Genomic DNA, 19789 nt, shown 5'->3' on the forward strand with positions numbered 1-19789 from the left:
CACGGAGCGCTAACCTGTCAGTTTTTAGAAAAGTGACGCCCTGCTTTGCAGACAGGCAGTGTGAAGAACACAGTGCGTGTCTGGCCAAAAGCCACACGGTGTCACCCCCGTGGCTAGCAGTAGGCTTTGAGAAGGAGGTCGTAATTTCCCTGAATGCGTGGAGTACAGCAGTAGGAATACCATGTCAAGGAAAATTAAATGGAGGCAAATCCCAAGGATTGCAGCATTTGCCACGCTTCACCTTGCTGTGCTCCATGTTGGTGCGTGTTTGGAGGTGGCATATTCATTTAGGGTAAGCTGCATCCATTTTGGGTGAAAATGAAGCAAAAAGCATCTGCTTGAAACTACGATGGGGAAACTTTGCCACAGTTTCCTCTCTCCACCTCCTGTCCTCCCCTCCCTTTGCAGCTGTATTTAGCAACCATTGCCAGTTAGGCAATGCAAATTTGAGGCTGTAGGATTATCAGCTTTGGAAAAATAGGTGGAAAAAATTGATATCTATTAAAAAAGGGGTTTGGGAAGAGTAATTTCTGTTGCTGCACAGGGAGGAGGAGTAAATGACCCCTTAGGCTCCCTTGCAAAACACAAATACAGTATTTAGCCTGACAGAGTCCACTGATGCTTCGGAAGAAACTACAGTTGCATTTTTAGGGATTGCTCCACGCCCACGGACTCTCCCTTGGAAGACTCGTGCTCTTGCTGCTGCAGCCAGCACTGCTGTGGCCAGCGCTGCAGGCCCTGCTTGACTAGGGCAGCATTTACCAGTTTTGCTTCCTTGTCTATGGTGTGGAGGTGGCAGATGAAGCCGTCAGTGTTGCAGCGAGCTGGGATGTCTCCTCACTTGTTTCAGCCTTGGCCGGGGGCGTGCCACGTATGTCGCAGGTTTCTGACCATCAGAACACCAGTATCGTGCCAGACCCCCTGACCCAGCTCCCAGCAGACTGTCCCTAGCAGCAACCAGTTGGGTATGCATAGGGCATACTGGGGCCAGGCAGGCAGTGAGAAGCCTCCTTGTTATCCTGTACCAGTAATGCATTCCCAAAGGCGCTCCCAGTTTCCTCATCACTGTTACTGATCCATTACCCTCCAGCTGTCCGGGGGCAGGAATCTGGGATAAGTGGTTGGCACTTGCAAATTGAGTTTTAATGCAAGTTGTCAGGTTATTTCCATAACCCAGCTTTGTTTGCACTGTCCCTTTAAAATCCAATATTTGTAAAACCCTAAAGATGCGACCTTTTGGTGGACTGTTCAGCACAGTATTTTTGAGCAAGCTTTTCCCTTTTTCTCCTCTTATTTTCCCTACAGTCAATTGCTTCAGCGGACATGGATTTGAATCAGCTGGAGGCTTTTCTCACTGCCCAAACCAAAAAACAAGGTGGCATCACATCTGATCAAGCTGCAGTCATTGCAAAATTTTGGAAGAACCACCGAACAAAGATCCACGAGAGCCTGATCAATCAAAGCCGTTGGGATAATGTCTTGAAAAACATGAACTGGCGAGTGGATCTGAAGTCACAGTCAAGACACATCGATCAGATAAACACTCCTGTTGCAATAGTTGAATTGGAACTGGGAAAAAATGGGCAGGTAAGTTTTCTTTTGCAAAATATATAAATCTGATTTAGCTATGTATGTGCTGAGACATTTTATGTATTGCTGAATTCACTGCATCCAAATCAAGTCAGTGTATGTTTCACCACTGGGCCTTTAATGTGCTTGAACTTGCGGTCCATCTTTGGATACAAAGATACATTCTGGGTGGTGAATGCAATTTTTCCATATTTTATATCTTCATATATGTATTGACAACTCTCTTTACATTAAGTTTAGAAAATCTGAGGACATAGAAATCAAATATAAAATCAGCCATACTAGCAATTATATTAAAATTATATTTGTATTCCATGCACTGTGAAGTCGATTAGTCCTTTTTTTTTTTTCCTAATCAAATACCAAAATTAGGTAATACCTGCAAAGTAGAAGCTGAAAAAGAGTAAAGTTCACAGATTATGATGATTGAGTATCCCTTACATTTTAGGACAAATGAGGGGAAGGACTCCTCTTTATTTTACATAACCCCTATTTTCATGTTACAAGCACATCTTTATTACCAGTCACATTATGCAATCTGGTCTTATCTGCCTGGAAGAGAGATATAGCTCTATCAGTGCTGAACACTGCATTTCTTTTTAATCTTTATAATTCATATGAATGTACAACTAAAGGCACAGCTTCACATCTTCAATTTTTCTGTCTTTTTCTGACATGAAATATGTTTCAATTTGGTATCTTTTTCCTCTGCAATGTGTTAGCAAATCTTAAAACCTCATTTCTTAGCAGTAGCTACTGCAAATCCTACCATGAGCTAATGTGGGAGTTTTGATGTTAATAGTTAACATTTAGCAAATTTCCTTGGAATTCATAATATTTTAGTAGCTTATAGCAAAAGAGTACCTGGATTAGGTATACCTAAAATGTGTGTGTGTGTGCGTGTACATACACGTAGTCTTTAGCTTTGGTTTAAATAGGTTTTCTGCTGCAAAGCTTTTGGCTGAGGCAGTCCGCAGCATGCTCACATGATGGGCTGAGGTAGGGGAGTTGGGGAAACCCTGGGACCGAAACAGCAGCAAGTGGGTTGCCTGAAGAGTTCATCCAGCCCTCAGCCTCTTCTCACATGTGTGTGGGGACCTCCTGGAAAGACAGATCCCCTGGAAAGATGGTCACAGCGCCTTTACTATTGGAGGCTGAACGAGTTGTTCTTGCACGCTGGATCCAGCCCACAAACTTAAACCCATCGTGTTTTATAGCCTTTATCTGTATTTTTATTTTATTGTTAGCACATTTATATCTGTTCTAAATGTCAAGTTTTGTAGCACATCAAATACATGTACGCTGGTACCGTTCTGAAACTGAACAGAGAGAACATCTTTTCTAAAAGGTTGTCAGTCATAGATGTGATTTGGCGAATATCGAAGATCTCCTGGATTTGTAGAAGAAAGCTGGCTGATGATTCAGGAGTAAATTATTCAGAACAGACTGTTTTCATTTGGACACTTGATAACAGGGGAGTATACAAATGCATTGATGTGTAATGAATTGACATTAATATTTCATATGTTTCAACAGAAGCAAAGAAATGCTCTGTAGAAAATGTACCTTTCCAGAATTTAAAGTCACTCTGATTCTTCTAGGTTTCTCTGCACTGGATTTAGATCTCTGCCCAGCAGAAGGCCAGGCAGTTTGGTGGGGTGTCTGCTCCTTCTGCTTCAATAAGTAACCTTGCTTTCTGCTTGCCATCTCTGAATTTTAATCAGTCGGTTCTTTCATGACAGAAAGAAAATATGTGTAAGAGCTAATATGGCTAGAAATGGGGAATTTGATGTGACTGGTTCATAAATGTCAGTAGACCGAGTTTACATGAATTATGTCGAATTTCATGAATGTTTTCTGATGGAAGAGAGATGCTTCTGGGTTTGAGAATCCATTACAACTTGCATGAATTAATTCTTACGATCCTTGGCATTACTGATAATAGAAAAAAATGAACCCTTTCCTCTAAGTGCTGTTAAAAACACTTCTAATGATAAATATTTGGAAATACTGGTGCTCCAAACTTTGGGAGGTTTGGTTCAGGATCTGTAACTTGCAGTTTGAACTCATCTTCTTCAGTAAAGATTTTACAGAAACATTTAAAGTTTCCTTTATGCTGGTGATATAAATGTAGTCTTTATATATCCTGGTTAAAGGCAGATGAACATGCTAGCCATGAAGTACTCTGCTTTGAAAGCCCTTTTTCTTTAACAATATGACTAAAAATAAAATCCTAAAGTAGTTGCACTTTTGCCTTCATCTGTTCGTGATATACAGCACTCATCACTGCCAGTCCATTCTTTCCTTTTGAACGGCCCATCTTTTCTTTTGCACAATGGTTTTATCCGCCTGTATCTCTATACCTTGCTGGCTTTCTCTTAAAACATGTATGCTCCCTGTCCCCTTCTTTATGTCCTTTTTAATCTTGTTCTCCCTCTCTGGGCATTGCTGTAAAGCTCTTTTGGCATGAAATTTAAACCGGACACAAATCTGCTGGGAAGGACAGTGGAGTGAGCTGGAGAGTCGCCCTTCTTGTGCCCTTCCTGCTCCGCTGCATCAACGCTGCTCCATATGGTGAACAGTCGCTCCCGCGCAATGCTAGGTTACCTGCAGATTTCGTCACAGATTTATATCTGACCTTGTCATTAATAGAAAATAAATGCATTGGGTTTGCACTGTGTCTTGGCATTAAGATATATTTAAACTTGTTTTATGGACTTTGTCATGTTATTTTCCTTATGAGATGTGCCTCTCCCTTGGGGCTGTGTTCTTCCCACTAGTATTCTGGGCTGATTTGCCAATAGGTTTTACTTTCTTGCAACATTATGTATTTTGCAGTTTAATATCTGAGACTGACCAAATGTTATAGATCAGCCCGAGTATTTGCTCTTGGCTTTTATGCTTGAACTTATTTACAGAGTGGGTATTTTCACATGCATTTCTTTTCAATGTTTAAGATACTGGTAATCCACGTAATAGCACTTTTATTGGAGTTTTGTGGGATGTTAAGCATGTTTTATGAGCAAAGAGTATTTTCTGCCCTAATTTAACATGAAGTCTGGCATTCTACTGCAGGATTCTTCCCAGAAAGACCTGAGGAAATTGCATCAGAATTATGGATTAGAGGGTTTTTTCCCAAAACATTGTATGTATCTTCTCTTTGCCTTTTTAAAACCTCTACCTGACAGAGGTGTCATAAAACTTAGTTAATAGTATACTGTAGGTAAATACTACTATATAGCAAATACTAAAAGCCACAGTATAAGTTAAGAAATCAGGATAATTTCTTTCAAATTTAAGGGCAAAGAGCAGTCTCTCATTCCATATAATTTTTTTGAAGTCTGAAATCACCAGGGATATGTATCTTCATATAAAACAAACATCTTTCTTTAAAGAACAGACAAGCATTAGTAATAGACTTTTGATAAACTGAAAATCTAATATTTGCTAGTTCTGACTATATTTTGATTGTCACTTTAAACTCTCACCAGTGAGATATAAGTCCTTTCATCAGAAAGTATTTTAGATGAAGTGATCCTTTGCCAGTGCAAGAACTTACCTGACACTGAAAAGATAAGAACCATCAGCTCATGGTTTACCTTAGGTATATCACATCTGCTCTCTGCTAATGGCTGGGTCCAGAGGTCCAAGCCCTGGTAATTCAGAGAAAATAATAATAATTCAGGTAATAATTCTGATAATTCAGGTGTGGAAAGAATTCATAATGAATGTAGACAATTGTCATGTGCTATATGTAGGAGGTAGAATGCTACCAGGATTTTGAAGGTCCAGAGCTTGAAATTTCATCAACTTTTAGTTTTTATGACTATGGAGATTTAATTCTTTTAATGTTCTGGGAAGGAGTGAAGTAGGTCTCAAACTTTTGAGAGATCAAAATTGATCTCTCAAAAGAGATCAAAGAGATCTCCCTTTTTTGGGAGATCAAAATTGTTTCTGACTTATTAATTATGTACATTCTACACAAATTTAGGTTGAAATTTGTATCAACCGTGCTATAAACAAATGATAAGCTGAATTTGCACACGTTGACAAATACTAAAATTGAACATGCTTTCACAGTGTAATAAAAAATCTTAGGATTTAGCTTCGATAAATCTCATTACCTTGCTAGGATTACAGACTGAATGCCGCTGAGGATCTGTTGGTGTTTTGCACATTTTTGTAAGCATGGGTTTCTTGGTTTCCCTAGGCTGCGGTTATCTCCAGCAATAGCTTTCACTGTTGAAGAAAGGTTAGATCAAGAAAACGTCATGAGTAAACTCATGCTATAGAGAGGAAGGATTATGGCTGCGCTTGCTTTTGCCTCCCGTGTGACTCCAGGTCAGGCTGCTTCAGAGCTATTGCTGAAAATAACTTCAGATAATGGACTTCCAGTCCTTTTTATGTAGGATCTATTCTGAAAAGACAGACTGCCTTTTGTAGGATATCGGTATGGACAAAGCGATGCTTAGGGAGATGAAAAGCAGTTCTAGGTACCCAAACCAAAATAAGGGCAGCCTGGCCTGTGAAGGGGAAGGAAAAACAACCACCAAACCATTTTTTCTTTCCAGCCTTAATCCATTTTAATCTTTGTAGTTATTAACATTATCAGAACTATTGTTCCGGTCAAAAATGGGAAAGCGTGGGCATTTAGAAGCCGAATCGATCAACTTAACCACAATGGGCTTAATACTTTTATGTGATTAAAAATATAAAACCTGGTACGTAGAAGTTAGTGGAAAAAAATCACCTTTGTGACCAAGTCGAATGTAATCAGTTGAGCTTTTGTTCACCTTGGAAATTTATGAGCTGGAGGGAACAGTTACATAAGGCAGTACAGTGAAAAGCAAATAAAAGCCAGAGAGGGCAATGGGTCACTCGGCACGGAGAAAACTGGAACACAGCTGACGACTTAACTCGGTTATTTCCTTAATCCTCTGCATGGCACACTCTGTAGTCCTTTGCTTCGACAGTTCAATTTTTGTCTCCTTCTCCTGAAAGCAAAGTGAAATTTGGGGAGCAAGAAGATAATTTTGTTATTTGTGGCTGTTGGGATTTTTAAGTGCAATATGTTACGGAGATAAGAGCATTAAATTGAGATATGAAATAACTGTCCGACTCGAATTGTCACTTTTCAGCTGTTTATATATGACAGTATTTTTTCATGAGTACCTCATCTGTTCATCCTATATGAAGCAAGGATATTCTACAATTAGTGGTACTAACAGTTTCCATCCTTGTTTATTTGTGCTGTGTATATACACATACGGGTGTGCAGGTGCACGCACACACATATATTCCTTGTCAACTGTTTTTACTCTGGAACTGGATTTAAGTGAGACATAAATATTTTTGATTGTAGCCAAGCTCAGGGTATTATGGGGAGAATTCTGGATTAATTGAAGGTGAGCCGTATGAAGATAGATGTTATCGTAACAATGCATATTTACTACCTTTCATCTGCCTAAATTCAGATTCAGTCCTGGACCCTTGAAACTTTTTACCTTCTCAGAAAATATATTGATGTCTTGGACATTATGGCAGGGAACGTGCCATCTGTTATATATCTCATGCGATCAACAAATATTTTGCAATCTAACATCAATCTGGCATTCTCATGCAGCAATAAAACGTTGCATAGCTTTGATGAAACACCCTCCAGAGCGGTCTCTTGTAGCCCTGGGATACAGACTATGATGAGGCTGGGACAGGAGCAGCTGGGTTCAACAGACCTGTCTGTTGAAAATGGTCTCCAGCAAATGCATTTCATCACTTGGCTACACCTTTTTCTGGAATTGGTGCTACACATTTACAAGTTAGTCAGAAGGAACTGTTCTTCCTCCTTATCGTCCCTATGTTATCTTTGTCTGCTCGTGGCTTTTCTGGAAGTCCTTGCCCTGGTTTTCTACCAGCTCCCTTGCCCCCAGAAGTGGTTGGTATGCTTTTGGAACCTACCCTTAGCTAACAGCCCTCGATCTTCATCCTGGCTCCCCTACTGAAGGCATTTCTATAACTTTTCAACATTTTCTTTGCTATTCCTGCAGCTCTGGGGTAGGTTACCCTGAGAGTTTGCAGCAGTGCACACTTTGAGATCTTCAAGACTCAAGCTGGATAAAGTCACTGTGGTCAGACGTATGGTCAGAGTCTCCACCACAACAGACCCAAGCATTTAGCCCACAGACTTTCAGGTGAAATGGATGGTTTCATGCTCCTTGTTTAACGCAATCTCTGTGTGCATTTCAGTTCCTTCTGTAGTCACTGAACCTCATGTGAAAGATGGCGCTACGAGCGTGTTTCTGTTGCTTTTGTACTTTGTGCTTTCGTTCAGTCTGAATGTGTGAACTTCTGGGTCAGGAAGCTGGGAGTTTGATTTCAGCAGTTGTTTGGGAACTATGACACTGAATGTTGGGAGGGGAGGGGAGTGAAAAAAAGCTGGTGGCATTTACAGAATCACAGAATCGTATAGGTTGGAAAAGACCTTTAAGATCATCGACTCCAACCATAAACCTAACATGACCAAGACCACCACTATACCATGTCCCTAAGCATCTCATCCCAACGTCTTTTAAATACCTCCAGGGATGGCGACTCAACCCCTTCCCTGGGCAGCCTGTTCCAATGCTTGATAACCCTTTCAGTGAAGTAAAATTTCCTAATATCCAGTCTAAACCTCCCCTGGCGCAACTTGAGGCCATTTCCTCTCGTCCTATCACTAGTTACCTGGGAGAAGAGACCGACCCCCACCTCTCTACAACCTCCTTTCAGGTAGTTGTAGAGAGCGATAAGGTCTCCCCTCAGCCTCCTTTTCTCCAGGCTGAACAACCCCAGTTCTCTCAGCCGCTCCTCATAAGACTTGTGCTCTAGACCCTTCACCAGCTTCGTTGCCCTTCTCTGGAGACGCTCCAGCACCTCAATGTCTGCTTGTAGTGAGGGGCCCAAAACTGAACACAGTATTTGAGGTGCAGCCTCACCAGTGCCGAGTACAGGGGCACGATCACTTCCCTAGTCCTGCTGGCCACACTATTTTTGATACAAGCCAGGATGCCATTGGCTTTATTGGCCACCTGGGCACACTGCTGGCTCATATTCAGGTGGTTGTCGACCAACAGTCCCAGGTCCTTCTCTGCTGGGCAGCTTTCCAGCCACTCTTCCCCAAGCCTGTAGTGTTGCATGGGGTTGCTGTGACCCAAGTGCAGGACCTTGCACGTAGCCTTGTTGAACCCCATACAATTTAAAGATAATACATTGCAGAGGCTGGATGCAAAGATGGCTGATGAGCTTCAAAACCTCCACAGCTCTGGCTCTGTTCTCTACCAAGAAAGCTCCTGTGTCACTAATGAGCTTAGAGGATGGTTATGAGTTTCTTGTGTTTCCTCATCACTTTGCATTAACTGTGTCATTTGGAGACCCTAAATTGCTTACCCCCCATCACCAAAGGAATTGCTCGGTTTGAGGCAGGTTGGCAGAGCAGTTTCAATGTGACACCTGCACTACTGCTGTCGTGTAAATAATCATAGATGACTCCACTGTCTATGCAATCCCCCACCACCGTGGACTTGGAGTTGTATAGAGACTGACTGCAAATATGCAAATTAAAGCATTGCATTTGCACAAAATGCCACATGCAGACTGGAACCACTTGGCTGCATGACCTTGCTCTTAAACAAGCCTAGTCAGAGCATCTGCCTTCTTCAGAGCACACAACCTGCCCTGGGTCTCTGCCAGAGTGTAGAGGAGCAGCTCTGCGTTTCCCACATCTACCAACCAGCTCGAGATTCAACCTTGCTGTGGCAAAACCAGGCTTTAATTGAGGTGAAGCGTAGTGTAAGGCTTGGAAAGATGGAACTTTAATGTATGAAGTGGAAGGTCTTTAGAAATCTGCAGAAGGTGAGATAAAACTGAAATGGAAAAGGTAGATTAAAAAATGCTGCCATTTCTCATTGTACCAAGCCTGAGGCAGGATGCAGAGGCACCGTGCTTGGCCAATGTGATCTTTTAAGTCAATCTTAAAAGTCAGTCTTGGACAATGTGATCACCGTGCTTGGCCTGGCTTATTAAAAAGCAACTTTGCAATGCAAAGATGGGGTCTATTGGCTGCCGTGTTGCCAATTGTTGAGGACCCAGTGAGAACATTTCCTGGTGTGAGGCCTCCTAGGGATAACAATATAGGACTTGTGATTTTTTTCGACACTGCCCACCTTTTGTAAAACCAGCAGCATGTAGTGTGGGTGTGAAAGTGAATGCGTTCTGTTTTGTGAAATAGTTTATCTCGGGATAAATCCCAGAGTAAATATGTCTTATGAAATATATTTACGCCAGGAGGCCTTCAAGGAAGGGTAACATGGGGGACCAAAAAGTGTAATCTCCACAAGCTTCTTTTTAATTGAAGTAAAAAGTTTTGCTTGATTCTCAAAAAAAGATTTTAAAAAGTGGGATTTCTTTGCTGGAGAGTCTGTATACAGCAAATCAAAACAACTGGCCTCTTTGCGTCTTAGCTCCAGTGTTGCTGGCCATCTGCATTCTTCAGAAGACTTGGATATCAATATTAGCAAGGAATTTGTTCTTAGAAAACTCAGGGGAAAAAAGGAGTTGTTATGAACATAAGTGCCCATTGCGTTGGCTGACAAAGTGTCTTGTTTTTACAGGCCTGCCAAGTACATTTAAAATTGTTGTTTTGCCAGTTGGCCAGCCTTCCCACTCTTGTCAATATGCCACGCTGCCACTGAAAAGCGCTTTAGAGGTCCTTCCAGCTTTGTCATGGGCTCTCTTGAGATCCCCAAATAGTAGTGTTCAGGGGTGTACATAAGAACAGATTCTTACTTAATTTATTTTAATTAGGAAGAGCTGCTTCAGGAGAAGGTATCAAAAAATATACAATTAGAAAGCTGGCACGTAATTGGGGAAGAATGCTTGTAACTCACACCTTTCTTTGCTGCTTAATCCTTTGGATTCTCTTTATTCTGTCCTTTATATACATACACACACACACTCTTCATAAAAGCTGGATCCAGCTTTGGCTGTGCAAGAATTGATCTGACGAAAAACCCCGCCCAACAGTACAGTCACTGCAGACTGTACAATTGAACTTGCTGTGTTTCTCTGTGTGTCTTAGTTTTTGAGGGAAGAGTGAACCTGTGTCATTTCTTTAGAGCAGCTTGTATGGGATCTGCCAGCAGCTTTATTTTTTCACCGTTCTTCACGAATTGAATTCCCACATGGTGAGCAGTTCTATTAATACATTAAGCAGCAGACGGCATGGGCAACAGGAGTATGCAATTTGTAGGCACTTCTTACTATAATCTTTTTATCGGGGAGATAATTCTCTTCTAATTTCTAGCAAGCTGTGGCTTTCTGTCCTTCTAGTGCTTCTACTCATATGTCTTGTCCTAGTTAAAAATGGAAAAAAAGATAAACGTCACTTTCCTTCCTTTTCTTCTTATCATTCCCTTTACAAAAATCTCTGACAGAGGGATTTCGCTGGTAGCTGCTGAAATTTGTTGGTGTACAAACTGTCCTTGGCAGGCGGTAACTGAGCATTAATGCTGAGGTATTATGAACTCCCTATACAGAAATGTAGTTAATCAACATGTGAAAAGTTTGGAATACTAGCGCTGTGTCTGCATAAAAGCAAACTCTCATTCCTGCTGCAGATATTCTTGCTGCTATCAGTTTATACTACTGGCAATGGTACCTAGGGACTTCTAGATGCCAGCAAAAAAATTTTGGGAGGTGCTCATGCCCCTTCCCAAGGGAGTGAATTAAGACTGTAGGAAATAACGCTCTTTTTGCAGATACCAACTTCCACGTTGTATAGGCCAGGTTTTCAGCAGATGGCTGGTGGGAGTTTGCACCGAAGAAGCTCAAACATTTCATCTGCATTTGCAGGTTCACTTACCTCCATATTAAATGGATTTGTCTTACAGGTGCGCCTTAGTCTACTGGCCTTTGCTTCATCTTGTTAAAAACATAGACCAAAAGGAAGGCAGTAAATAGAACTGCCACAGAAAATCACACATGGGTCTTGGTAGTTTCGGGTTACAGGTCTTTTTCTTGCAGCGAGGTGGACTTAAAGAGTTCCTGACCTTTGCTACTTGTTCTCACCATTGCGCTAGCCCGGTAGTTACGCATTTACAGAGTTGAAAGTCAAAATTGGCTGAGTGAGTCCAAATTAAATTTTTTTTTGTTCCCTTCCCACCCTTTTCATTTTTTCCCAAATTATTTTTAGTCTGGATCAATTTGTCGAAGGGACAGGGTGAGGGCAAAATTGAGCAAAAGAAATTGAGAACGCTGCCATGCCATTAAAAAATGCTCTTTTAAACGTAGATGTTCAAAGGATCACCCATTTTAAATCCTAGCTAGTGGTCTCTTGAACATGAGAAATAAAGCAACTTTCCTTGAGTGCTAAGGATAACCTCTCTAAAATGCCAGCATTTCCTCAAAGAATGGAGGAGGAATAGAAAACGAGAGACATGGCTGTTGGATGAGTTTGGGATTGTAGACTTAATCTGGAGAAGTGTGGAAAAGGTATCTGATTTGGAAATTATCTAAAATGGTATCTGGAGGTGGGAACCTGCTAAGATTGCAAGAACAGAGGAATCTTGGTATTTTAGCAGCGTTAGTATTCTTTGTTTCTAGAAAATTTCTCAGCTACACACATTCATGACAGTCATTAATGAGAAACATGATTGAAATACTTGTCTTATTACTTGTCCAGTTATTTTTTTCAGTGTTAGGTGGGAAATATGGCAAGCTGAACCACAGAGTTGACTGAGTTGCCTGGAGTGATGCTAGAAGTATGGAAACCGCAAGGAGTAGAGCTGAAGAGCTCTGACTTAGTCACAGCTTCAACAAATAAACTGGTTTGTTGGGGTTTTTTTTCATTCAATTGTTACAAGAAGTTGATTGCTGTCAACAATTTCATCGTCAAAATAGCTTTCCCTGTTTCCCTGTGTGCCCCTGTTCCTTTTTTTTTTCTTTTTGCTTGTTTTGAAAATACTTACTGAGACAGTGTGTTGAAGCATAAGCTTCCCTCCTTTTCTCTAAATGGAGATGGTTGGGAGGAGATCACTGGCAGTGCTTTTGGTTAAGACATCATTGTCCTATTTACTGCTTTAAAAGTTGAGGAAATGACTACTTTGAACATAATTCCAAGAGTAAGTCCTCTTCATTTAGAAAGAGATTCTCATTTTAGCTTATAAAAGATACAAAACAACCCTTTGATTAAGGAACCTCTCTAAGCTGTAATTTTGCATAGACCTTGACACAAGGTTTTTTTTTCTGTCTTCCTTTCAAGTTGTCAGTTGCAAAACTCCACAAAGATAATCAGACATGCAAATCTTCGATATATTTTTAGTTCTGCTCACTGATGTATATTCATTAATATGTTAATAAGACAAGGAAAGCATAGTTTTTGCATATGCTTAATTTGCTTAATAAATGCTTGAAATATAGTCCCACTTTTAAAAGTAACCATACAAATGATGCAACTTTTTCAGGATTTTTTTCTCTTAAGTTACAAGGAGAGTATAAAGCCTCTTGGTTTAGTGACAGAAGTAAGTTTCTAGTGCTTTTTACCCTGCCCCTGCACAACCAAAGAACCTCTGTGCTGAATTTTACTCCTCCTTGTATGCATTGTCACATTCCTAATGATTTAATTGTAATAAATTGCACCAGTGGAGACCTCGTGAAGATTATGGCATTCTAATTTGAGTTCCCAAACTATATTAGGTGGAGTTAGATAGGCAGATACAAGATGGAAAGAATAGAGTTTCCTTGTGTTCAAATATGGCTAAGCTCTACCAATGCAAATCAGGGACATGCTCACCCTATATTTAGTTTGCAGTGGCCTGACCAAATGAGATACTTGCAAATTACTACTGGAATTAGAATAAATTCTCTGACAGCTTCTGAACCTTCGTTGAACATGCAAAGCTGCTATAATATCTTATTTCTTTAAACCTCTGAAGTGATATTTGGATGCTTACAGGCAATAAAATTTTAAGTCAATTGACTCAATTTCTGTTGAATCGCTCTCAAAAGTGGAGCTGTGCTTTAAGAACTATTAAAAAAATTTATGCCATTTAACCTGTAAATATGCCACAGGACTTGAGAAAATGAGATTGATAATGTTTTGGTTTTTTTTTTTTAAGACTTCAGCCTGGAAGGCAGCATCTTAAAAGAACTCGGCATTGAGGAGAGTCTCTAGCATATCCAGTTACACTGACTCGACCTATTTGGTCTGAAGTAATGAGGCATGACAGATCATGAGTGCAGTGCATCATGTTCAGAACTGATAACCCCTTTCAGAAAATTACATTTCTGCTCTAAGCAGTCATTTTGAGTTATCTGCAGCTAATTTTAAACTGCCTGCTTTTATGGAAATGGAGCACTTGCACGTCGCAGTAAATATCACCATGATGCTCAGAGATGGCTATAAAGTGCGACTGTCTGGGAAAAAGCTCAAGTCTGTTCAAACTTAATTAGACTGGAACCTGTTCCTGCCTACAAATATCTTGATTATACGATGAGAACAAACATGACACTTGACAGAATTGGCTTTTGTGATACCTACTGCTGTGAGGATGTGAAAAAGAGCTGTTGATTCACATGCTCTGTCTCGCTGAAGGTGCAGGCATTGGCAACAGCGTCTTCCCGTGTTGTTTCTCTTCTTACTGACCCTTTCCACTAGAACAGAAAAAATACTAATTGAATCCAGTCAACTTCTGTGTGTAGTAAAATGTGCTTTTTTTTCATTGCCGTTGCTGTCCTGTGGTGTTTAGGTTGCCACCGTTGGAGTTTGAGCAATGAGCCATGTCTGCACCCAGGCGGTCACCCAGAACTCACTGGGGAGCACGTGGAAAAACCCAGGCTGTTTGAGGGAGCGGTAACTCTGGTTCTGTTCAGGCATCTGCATTGGACCATTCCCTCAAAGCATCTGTTTCCATGGACTCCCAAAGGAAAGAAGGCATAACTAGCTCAGCTCTAGGGGCCTGAAGTTGGGTGAGATGGATCCCACCCTTCGTCTGAACCACATAGTGGTTAATGATGGCTTAACAACTGCTCTTCTCGGATGAACGGTATGGATAAAACCTTGTTGCTTAGTTCAGCTCAGGGCAGATGAGGCAAACTGTCTCAGCCTTTGTTTCCTAGGAAGCAAAAACAGAAGAAAAAGGCAGCTCCTCCATTTATACCAGGGGAAGAGTAGTCGAGTGAATGTCATTAAACTCTGTCAGCCAAAGAAGTGCAGGCTGCTGGGTGACAGAGACCTGCATTTGCATTAAATCGAAACTCACAGGGTAAAATTAATGCAAGATATAAATGAAAGGATAAAGAAACACTCTTTAAATGTGTGTTTCTTTTTTTAAAGTCATATTAAACAAGCATTAAGTTTGCAGAGCAGAAGTACTTACAGGTTTAAACACGCCAAATGCAATGCATGACAGTTATGGTGCTGATAAGCAGCAATCCAAGAGCACTGAAATATCATCATGGTTTGGATGTGATGTGTGACCGAGCCACTTTGGGTCATAACTTTCCTCTGCAGACAAAGAGTCAAGCTTAGTGGATGCCAGGGCAGAATAAACAGAAGACAGACAATACCTGCAGCTGAGGGCAAGGATTTGAAAGATGGTGGACAAGGATCGGACAGTGGATCAGTTTCAAGGACCTGAAGCTTCTCTCTCGGGAAGGGGGGGGGGGGGGTAGGGGAGGGGAAAAAAAAAAAAAGAGGCTTGTTTTTCCAGCCACAGAGCTTGGAGATCAAAAAAGACTTCCTCATCTCTGAAGGAGACTGTTCCCTAGAGCTCCTGGAGGACAAGTTAGCTGAGGGACTTAGGTTGGATGGTGCTGCCACGTCCCAGTGGCCTTGGGGTTGTCTGGAAGATGTTGGCTTGCCATGATCCTTGTGCAGAAACTACCTGGTAAGAAAACTGTGTTTAGCGAATCTTTGTATTTTATTCATTGACTTTTGCTCTGCACGGGCAGTGCTTTATTTCAAAGAGCTTTGGACATTGCTTTTCTCAGCCATTGCTTTTTGGAAGAGGATTTTTGGAAGGGGTTGTCAGAGGTGTGATGCTGTGCTCCAAGTCTGTGACACAACCTCGTTTCTTCTGCCCTTCTTGTGTGTTCCTTGCCAACCCCCTGTTTGCATGACAATGTGCAGACAATCCACAAGCTCTTCTGGCTCCCAGGAGAGATTTCAACTCCTGGGCCAGAGGGCTGAGTATTGCAAGCACTTTTATATGCAAATGGGGTGTGAGAAATTCACTGTCAACCAGGAACTTGCACATGGCTTCCAATGCTTGCTGAGCTCTGGGTCAGCCTGGCTCGTGATCTCCCATTCTAAGAAGTGACAGCAGTGTCCAACAACCCTCCCTCCACTTGGAGGACAGGGCTTTCTCCTTGGGGCAGGGACTTGTCACCAGGGCTCTCCCTTTGCTGTCTCACCGCCTTCCCCATTTGGCACCATTCACTGCCAAAGTGCGTCTCCTCTGCACCCTCCTTTTTTTTATGCCCTTTGCTTGGCTCTGGTTATGTGTTTGTTTTCTCTCCCACACGGTCTCTGTTTCATTCACTGCCCAGAATAATAAGGGGTTTGTTGAAAGGGTGCTGCTAAGTAGTTTGTCTTCTTCATTCATTCTCTCTTTATTTATTTAACATTTGTTTTCAGTATGCATTGAATACAAAATTATTGTTTTCATTGTTTATTTTAATAGTATTTATTATTTTGGAGGCTCCTATGCAAACCATCTTACTGCCATAAAAATCCCATAAATAAATAGTTATAATCAGTTATGATGGTGTCACAATTCCCATTTCAAGAATACAGTCTGAGGGCAGAGAACATAAACACAAGGATTTCCACTAATTTTGGTGCCCAGCTTGAAAAACCCTCAACCGAAGTTCCCAGAGTGCTGAGCCTTGGTGGTATAGCCAGTATACATTTCTGATTTGCGAACCCACGGCTGTGATGGACATCAGCCCTTCTGCAAACCAGGCTCCAGGTGCCTCAGATTGAGCCCGGAGAAAACAGGGAACACACAGTGAATGACCACCTGGAAAAATGTTGTTGGCGTGACTTGCCCACTGTTTCGTGGGCTTTCCTGTAAACGCACAGCCCAGTTCTCCAGGATGTCATTCAGCTGCTTTAACCGTAAGATCCTTCTGTCTCTTCCTGCGGTTCCCCATCTGCTTCACTCCATAGCTTCCAGCTTCTGCAACACGAGTGAGCCTGGGCAGCCCACAGACCACAGCCTGCTTCGCCACACAGCCCCCATTCATTGCCTGGGCGCTGCCTGCACCAGAGTTTGGAAAAAAAATAGTATTGGATCTTGTCATGGCAGCCTGTGTTACAGCGCATATGCAAAAGGACAGAAGGTTATTTAAGGTTGCCTGGCAACTGTAATTCTGACATTTTTCTGTATTTTGATAATTTTGCGTTGTAGTGCTCATGTTCTTTAATATAGCTTTTAAGAATGGGATTGGAAAGAGTTTCTTAAGATTATGCATGCAGAAAATCCTGGCTTGGACCTCCTGTATGCACACAAGAACATTTACCTGTGGGCAAATAAGTTTACTTAATGGCTGCATGCAAATAAAGGCAGAACAGTCATGATATTCATAAGCCACTGGAGGAAATATTAGTGGGATTCTTCCAGCCAAAGAAAAATCTGAGATGGAGGTATATTGGAGCAGAATATTAATACCTCCCCATCCAAAATCTGTGAAATGGCTTTTAGTGCTTCTCTTTTCTTTCCCTGTTGTTAGAACCTAAGTCAAATGCTGCCTTTTGTCTGAAGTGGTTTGCCCAGAGACTGGTGCTCCATGCAAGTGTATGTACTATCCAGCCTCATCCTTTTCTTAACATCTTCCTTCTTCCAAATTTGGAAGTGTGAAGCAATAGCATTTTATACACGGTGAAATGTAATCATACAATTATATTGTAAGCCCTCTAGTCAATAAAGTGAATCTCAGGCTTGACTAAGTGAGTAGGTAATTGTGCAGAAAAATCTAATTTATACTAGTGTAGTAGGATAAGTGTAATGCACCTGTGCTTTTGGAAACCAGAGCCTGCCCAGCTGCAACTGAAGTACACCCTGGGCAGGTGCTGCCTTTTTATTCTTGGCTAAAGTGCGTATTTTACAAGGCTGGAAAGCTAGGTGGGAAGCATGTTACAAAACAACTAGCATCAGGCTGTTTTTGTCCAAGGAAGCGTCTGTCATCTTTGACAGGGGAGAATGGTCATTTTCTTTGGAACATCTGTAGGAGGTCGTTCAATGTGTGGCATGTCAACGGGCAGGATGTGCTTTTGAGATACTCTGCTGCTTTTCTAAATTATAAGCCATTGCTTGAAGATTGCCCAAGGCATCAGTTATGATGGGTTTTCTGGTAGACAGGGAACTATTTCCAGGCTTAGCTGCTAAATATTTAGGGGACTGCTCGAGAAGGGTCAGTTGGGAGTGGGAGGCTCTAGCAGGGTTGCCTCATGAGAGCCTGAGCCAGAGTCCTGGAGAGGGCTCGGACTCCAGCAGGTCCTGAGATGCAGGTCACCTCTCAGCTGCGTCACCATACTCCTCGCTGTGTTTGAGTCTTCCTGTTTCTCCCTTGCCTTTCTCTGCCGGTTCTGCTTTCTTTTCTTCTGCTTCTCCTCTTTTCCCTTCTGCCCCTGCACCCTCAGGATGCTGCTCTGCCTCTTTCTCCCCTCTTTTCATCCCCTTGGCTTCCTCCTTGCTCTCAAACTTGGTTCTTTGTTTCATTTCAGCAGAGCTACCTAGGCTTTTTTCTTTATTGGAGTTGTGCAGCACAGCAGAGGGCCATGAACCGTCCCAGGTCAAAGCTGCCTGTGACCATGTGAAAGTACGGATGCTCCTCTGGGGAAGGTGCAGGTCTGCAAGGTGTCTCCACTTGCTGTCTCTCTACCTTGCTGTACTGAGACTAGTGCTGTGTTATGGAAACAGTGTATTCTTCTTGCTCTGTGGCAAAGCTTATTTTTCTAGGAAGCTGTAAATAGATTACATTGTGTTCTTGGGGTTGTGTGTGGTTTGGGGTTTTTTTAAAGCAGTGTATGAAATCTTCACTTGAAACTGTGCATGAAACTCCTTGTCTATAATTCTTCTTCTGTGGATTTAGTGAACTGCAATATCGAAGTAGAACTTTAAAAACAAGGATGGAGCATGTAGGAATTACTTGGCACCTGCATGTTCTAATGTATTCTAAATAATGAGCTTTATGTGCTAAGTTTATGTAGCTGAGCTGTATAATTTTGTCATGATGATGATGATTGTACAGAGAATCAGCTTTGCTAGTTGAGATACACATGAACACAACCCAGGCTTATTACCCTGGAGACTTGATTGGCAATAGTGCTGGAATTGGGCAGAGGGCAGCGTAAAAGTAAGCATATTTGCATTTTAAGCAAGCTGTAGTTGCCATGAAGGTATGCAAACCGCTCTCAATTAAAATTGTACGTCAGACTGTACAAATGATACTGCATGCTAATACTCCAACATGTGAGGCATGTGAGGGCACTGGTTTTTCTTTCTGATGTTTTTTCGCCTTTGGACTAGTGGATCATGTGGCAATCTCAGCTTCAAACAGGATGCCATCAAGGGGTTTAATAGATTTACTGAGAGAATCGATTGTGCACACGTTGGATGAAGTCTTCAGATGTCTCATTAAATATCAACAAACCAAAGGGCCATCATCTCTTTCCCCCTGCCCCTCTACTTAATCTGTCATCTGTTTCTAGCCTGCACAAAAGTCTTCCTCTTTAGACCTTTACTTTTGAGTTGGACTTACTTGAAAATAAATTCTGAGAATTGAAGATCGACAGATATGAACAAACGGGTCCATTTATTTAGAGAAGACTTACTCTGTATGTTGCATATGGAAATAGATTTATTTTTTTTTCTTTTCCTTTCCCCAGTGGTAAACATACTTCACACTACAAGCATTGTTAATGCAAAGCCCAGCATCCTGTTGACACTCGATGATATTTTTGATGGAGGCAAAGGTTGGGTCACCAGAGTGGATGGAACATGACTTTTTGTGCTGGAAACAAACACGTTCAAATCTCTTACAATTGAAATTATGAAGATGCATTTTGTCTATAGTTTCTCTCTCCTCTGTACAAACACATCTTTATCTCTCAGGCTGGTGTTTAGACTTTAGACTTGGCTGGTACTAATTGGAGACAAACCAG

At 41.6% G+C, this 19789-nt stretch overlaps 1 protein-coding gene across 7 annotated transcripts in view; it reads left to right on the forward strand.

Moving 5' to 3' along the window:
* COMMD1 (copper metabolism domain containing 1) overlaps positions 1-19789 on the forward strand; it is an 80866-nt gene that overhangs the window by 20729 nt on the left and 40348 nt on the right. For 6 of the 7 annotated variants that reach the window (XM_072857306.1, XM_072857307.1, XM_072857311.1 and 3 more), the window contains exon 2: positions 1306-1587. In XM_072857306.1, coding sequence (XP_072713407.1) covers positions 1306-1587 — 282 coding nt within the window. Of the gene's footprint in view, positions 1-1305; positions 1588-3191; positions 4227-19789 lie in introns of those variants that run through there. The other variant, XM_072857312.1, reaches the window with a different exon arrangement.

This window comes from Ciconia boyciana, chromosome 3, assembly GCF_034638445.1.
Source record: "Ciconia boyciana chromosome 3, ASM3463844v1, whole genome shotgun sequence".
NCBI classification, from domain to species: Eukaryota; Metazoa; Chordata; class Aves; order Ciconiiformes; family Ciconiidae; genus Ciconia; species Ciconia boyciana.